At 38.5% G+C, this 5,762-nt stretch overlaps 1 protein-coding gene across 1 annotated transcript; it reads left to right on the top strand.

Annotated features, from left to right (window-relative positions):
- The first annotated feature begins 70 nt into the window (after positions 1 to 70).
- Positions 71 to 3,830, top strand: LOC145494759 (uncharacterized). The gene is made up of 4 exons (XM_081474329.1): positions 71 to 691; positions 1,620 to 1,811; positions 2,361 to 2,493; positions 3,298 to 3,830. Exons 1-4 carry the CDS (start codon positions 191 to 193, stop codon positions 3,825 to 3,827), a joined length of 1,356 nt encoding a protein of 451 aa, XP_081330455.1. The 5' UTR covers positions 71 to 190; the 3' UTR covers positions 3,828 to 3,830.
- Positions 3,831 to 5,762: the final 1,932 nt, after the last annotated feature.

Here is a 5,762-nt window from a genome sequence, read left to right as displayed (position 1 = left end):
GACGACTGGGACTGATTCTTCTCGTGACGAGAAGAATCTGGGACCCAGTTCTTGTTTACAGATATATGTATTTCTTTTAAAACTATCAAAAGACATACTGTACATCGATCTATCAGGCCATTCTAGGTGTTACATTCATGCAGACGTCACACAGTTGTTCGGTTCGGAGAGGTAAAGTTCTTCAGAGATAATGATGGCGCACGTAACGAACTGTTTCGTTAGAATGTTTCCGTTAGCAACTTTCCTAACCATATCTGGTCACTTGTTTGGATGGTCAATCGCGAATAATATTCTTTCGCCGATTCGATTCCCTCCACCAATAAGAGTCTCCGAAGATCAAAACTATCCAACAGGCCATCTTCAACCTCTGGGATACCAGCGTGCACCCAATGGTCCCGTTCAGGAATACTTCGAGGTTCTTCGAGGAGATACGTTTTGGGAAGAACACGTTAGTAAGGGAATTCCACTTGTGTTTCGTCAAGGAATTGCTGAATCGCCCGCTCTTTTGACTTGGACAGACGATTATTTAAGAGAGAATTATGGCGATCTGGATGTTCTCATCGAGTTAAAAGAGGAAAATCGCTCCCACTCGGCTCGTAGGATGACTATAATGGAATTTCTCTCTCGCTACAAGGAAGAGGATATCTATATTGTCACCGTTCTTCCTGATCCTATGAGACGAGACATCCAGGTAACCAAGACTTCGGTTCAAGAAATCAGAAATGTTTCATTTGCATAATACTAGTTCCACTAATTTCAGATATTGTTTGCTTCTATCACTTGCTCAATCTGTAAGTGAACCACTGCACGTAAGATAATGAATCGAGAAAATTATGCAGCTATAGCCGAATATCGGAAATTAATAAAGTTTACATATCGGAAAAGAAGGCGTTCACAACTAGATTGGCTTTGATGTTGTGTTTCCAAGTTTATTTTACTTGATATATTGTTACATGCCAAGCAAGTTAATAGGTAGGTAATAATTTAATTATTGTCGACATCATTTTTTTTTTTTTATTTAATTCACGACCAAGACTGTAGTCTCTTTCGCTGCGCCTTGCTGATCGTCATGCAGCGGTCTTACCCTCCACTGGGGAAGAGGTGTTGCGTGACAACCCAAGTGACGCCCATGAAGGGAGATCAGGGGAGACTACCCGTGGAGGGGCCTGGACTGCTGCAATAGCTAAGGGCCAGTCACTTAAATAAGCCAATCAGAATTCTTTTATTTGTTGGTCCAATATTTTCTTACATGTAGTACTGGACCACTTGCCAGGTGACGTTAAAATGTGGTAGGAACAAATAAGTGGCCCACAAGGTGATAGCCAAGTGTGTCGCTGATGTACTTACCACATTGTTAAGTCTTCTGTAATCAGTTACTGAATAGATGCACAGCAACATGGAATCTACTTGTTTTATAAAAAGAAACAAAAAATCTTAAAAATTATGACATCACCTATGCATCTGTCCTCCAATAGATCATAAGTAAAAACTAATCAACATGCGAGAATAATTTGACATATTAATAAATTTTTATACTGGGAGGAGGGGAAGAATAAAGAGCACCCTCCCCCACTGAGTCAGCTGACATACATGTAACTTGTCTGTTTTCTGACACTCAGGTTCCACCATGTTTGTTGTGTGGTACATTTCTTGATTACGTTCATGAAACTAACTTTTGGATGAGCTCAGGAGGAACACGCTCTGTCATCCATTATGATGCTGATCACAACCTGCACTGTTTGGTAGCTGGACGCAAGGATTTTATTATGATAGAGAAAAAGTATTACAATGATTTGTACTTTCTTGAAAAGGTAGGTTGGTCAGTTTAATGTACTGGAAACTCATACATTCAAATTAAATTATTGTAAAGTAACTATCATTGCATGCCTCTTCTATGACCATGGTCTACTTTGGACCATTCTTTTTTTCGATTTAAATTGTTTTATCTGTAAATAGTATTTTTACAAGTTAAGAAGTTAACAACAAAGCATCTGGAATTGAATCTTGTCATTTGCAATATTCTTGATGCACAACCAGATGTTCTAAGAAATTTCAATTTTTCTTAGTCGTAATTGAAGTCACTCTTTTCCATTCCAGTACTCATGTACTTAACTACATGCAAACTCTCATAATGGCTAGGTCTAACATTGCAAGACTTCAAATTAGTTAACCTCCTATATTCTTCCCTGATTTAATAAATTTCACTTTCTTTCATTTGGGCAACTGGAGATGAGACAGGTGTCCACAAATGAAGTTATCAAGGAGATGATGTTTTGGTCATTTTTAAGGCTGAGTATAGGAATGCATGCTGATATTCAGCTTCTCTACATCGTTAACCATGCTGTTTTCTTTAATTGCAGAATGAATATTCAGGATCAGGATTCTCTGAAATTGATCCCAACAAGATAAACCTGCTGGAATACCCCAATGTGGCAAAAGTACCATGGACTTATGCAACACTTATGCCAGGAGACTGTATTTACATTCCAGCAGGTATAATTATACAAACTAATTAGCCTTGATTATTCACACAAGCAAGGAGCCCAGGAGGTGTACTCCAGATTTTAAGTGACAGGGACAATCACAGGATTTTTTTGGAATTTGAAATTTTTGATCGGCCCCAGGTCTAAAAAGTATGGACTGAGCACAGCGAGCTTGAGGTTTGTGAGGACCAATGTCCCGAGCAAGCCTTGTTAATTTATTACAAAACTGAAAATGGTTTGGAAAAATGCTGTGATTGCAGAGTGGAAAGAAGTGCACAATCCTGATTGGGAGCCAACCAGGTGTATACTGATGTCTAATGTTTTAACAAACCAGAAGGGAAAAAGAGTTGGTAGAAAAAGAAAAGGAATCTTTTAAATTATGTTTAAAGCAGGTTCTTTCGGAGAAGTAAACCCTCAAACAACCTAGAAATCTTGAAGAGTGGTTGTGTGGGATCATTCAGGACAGTGCCCAGTCCAAAACTGAGCAATCTGACTGCTTGATTTTACTTATTGGCCCTCTGAACTACACTGCAACTTAGTGGTGTATTAATACGGCATATCTCACATGACCAGTCGTGTTTCTTTTAAGACCCTTTTGGTTTTTCTTGAGATGCATATTACAAGTTTCTTTCAGGATACTTGTTAATAGAAAATTGTGCATCATGTTAACAACTGAAAGTAATTAATATCCTCTTTCAAGCTGAGTTTCCTTTCCTAATCTACATGTAGATACAATACGTTTGGAGGATGATCATGAAGTGCTAAGAGAAGTGGTACCCATGTATTTCTCATCTAAATTTTGTTATCTACACAGAATACATACATCAAGTCAGATCTTACAACAGAACCATATCAGCCACTATCCTGTTCACATCTGGACCCCTAGTGGGTGCACCATTTGAACCCAAGGGCTGCAACAGAGAAGTGTTTGAGTACACACCCCTCAGTGATCTCAGAGTACATTGGACATACAACAAGGGTGACAAACACATTGAGATGGGCTACATGAACATAGAGATTCTTCGTTACAGCATTCTAGCGACTATGCAAGAAAAAAATGAAGGGCTATTGACAAAGGAGTCATTTGCTGAATTATGGGAACAATATGAAGAAAAAGCACATGAACATGACAAGGATGACCTGAGCAAAGATCCCAGGAGAATTTTTGATCAGTATTTGGACACTGGAGGCAGAGGATTCTTGACAAAACATGACATATTACAAATTTCACGAGAAACTTTGAAAACAATAGCACGTTTGGTTGATCCTCCACATGGCCCAGAAGCTAAAGAGGAAGAAAATACCAGCTTGGATGAAAAACTAGCATCACATGAAGAACTCTGATCCTAATGCCTATCATTTAATTACTAAATATTTAATTTATAACAAGCAGAGAGAAGAGTAATGTTTTTATATCTCACTGCAGAACTAATTGTTTATAAGCTACAAGCAAATGTATACCATGGCTTTCTCAGATATTAAGAGGCCCTGCACCTAAGAAACGACCGATGATTTCCGGCTAAAAAATAAAATCGGCCTATTTTTATCTCCCAAGTAGAGGTTACCGAATACTATTTAAAAATGAATTTCTTTTGCTTCAGTTTCGCTTTAAACCAAAAATATCGAGCCGCAAAGTTTTTCCGTCTGAAAGCAGCAAAATCAGGCCGAAAATAAGCCCCCGCAAAAAACTGTTTAGAAATTACTATCGCAACGCAAAATAATGAGAAAACTACACAGTGTTGAAGAAAAAGGCCTTTTAATGCAATATCATTCGATAAACATCAAAAAACTGCCGAAGCGATTAACAAATAAAGTTTCAAATATTGCATACTAAATTAGATGGAGCGTTGGAGCTGATTTTAAAATAATTATTTCTCAAAAGTTCAACGCTTTTGAAAGCAATCACAGTGATGAATGAGACATTGGAGGGATACAAATCACGGTTCTGGAAAAATGTTTTTCGGCCAAAGTATATTGACCTTGTACAAAGCGTTCAAAGTTACCGTTTTTACCGTTATCCTGCTACTTCGGCGAAACGCTTCTCTTTTGCCAATACGGCCGTGGATAGCGTGGTAAACGCCACTTTAAACCTTGCTAGGCATTCAGAGACTATCCTGAGTAGAAGGATGTAGAATTGAAAGAGAAAGGAAGATGAAAAATACGCAGAAAAAGAAAATAACTCGAAATTACCATCTGCTAACGAAAGTTGAATCTGGAAAATGTCGTCGCGTGACAGCGGCCAATGACGTCATTTGTCACGTAAAGGTCGCAAGAGCGTGGGAAAACGAGTCTGCAATGTCCTTCGGGTGGTCAGCGGCTAGAGATCCAGTCGTGACCCATAACTCAGATCACGCTGCGGCCAAAACGGTGTGGCGGTTGGGGAAGTTTTTCTTTTTGAGTGACCATCATTTGTGAAAAATAACATAACATTGTTCCACTAAACGTTTTCTAGCCGGGAAAAATTGTTTTCCTATTTGTGCATTCGTTTGGATTCCACCGCTATTGATACAAATGACGTCAATGGCCGCTGTCACGCGACGACATTTTCCAGGTTCAACTTTCGTTAGCAGATGGTAATTTCGAGTTATTTTCTTTTTGTGTGTATTTTTCATCTTCCTTTCTCTTTTAATTCTACTTCCTTCTACTTAGGACGGTCTTTGAATGTCTAGCAAGGTTTAAAGTGGCGTTTACCACGCTATCCACGGCCGTATTGGCAAAAGAGAAGTGTTTCGCCGAAGTAGCAGGATAACGGTAAAAACGGTAACTTTGAACGCTTTGTACAAGGTCAATATACTTTGGCCGAAAAATGTTCTTCCAGAAACGTGATTTGTATCCCTCCAATGTCTCATTCATCACTGTGATTGCTTTCAAAAGCGTTGAACTTTTGAGAAATAATTATTTTAAAATCAGCTCCAACGCTCCATCTAATTTAGTATGCAATATTTGAAACTTTATTTGTTAATCGCTTCGGCAGTGTTTTGATGTTTATCGAATGATATTGCATTAAAAGGCCTTTTTCTTCAACACTGTGTAGTTTTCTCATTATTTTGCGTTGCGATAGTAATTTCTAAACAGTTTTTTGCGGGGGCTTATTTTCGGCCTGATTTTGCTGCTTTCAGACGGAAAAACTTTGCGGCTCGATATTTTTGGTTTAAAGCGAAACTGAAACAAAAGAAATACATTTTTAAATAGTATTCGGTAACCTCTACTTGAGAGATAAAAATAGGCCGATTTTATTTTTTAGCCGGAAATCATCGGTCGTTTCTTAGGCGCAGGGCC

This window comes from Orbicella franksi, chromosome 8 (assembly GCF_964199315.1).
Source record: "Orbicella franksi chromosome 8, jaOrbFran1.1, whole genome shotgun sequence".
In the NCBI taxonomy this organism is placed as follows: domain Eukaryota; kingdom Metazoa; phylum Cnidaria; class Anthozoa; order Scleractinia; family Merulinidae; genus Orbicella; species Orbicella franksi.
The sequence above is the reverse complement of the archived record's forward strand: the minus strand, read 5'-3'. Positions and strand labels throughout refer to the sequence as shown.

Excerpts from the sequence above, each read along its gene's own strand:
- LOC145494759 (XM_081474329.1), top strand. The coding sequence starts at position 191 with ATGATGGCGCACGTAACGAACTGTTTCGTTAGAATGTTTCCGTTAGCA. Across the intron at positions 692-1,619 it reads CTATGAGACGAGACATCCAG|GTTCCACCATGTTTGTTGTG; the intron begins GTAACCAAGACT and ends TCTGACACTCAG. Across the intron at positions 2,494-3,297 it reads CTGTATTTACATTCCAGCAG|AATACATACATCAAGTCAGA; the intron begins GTATAATTATAC and ends TTATCTACACAG.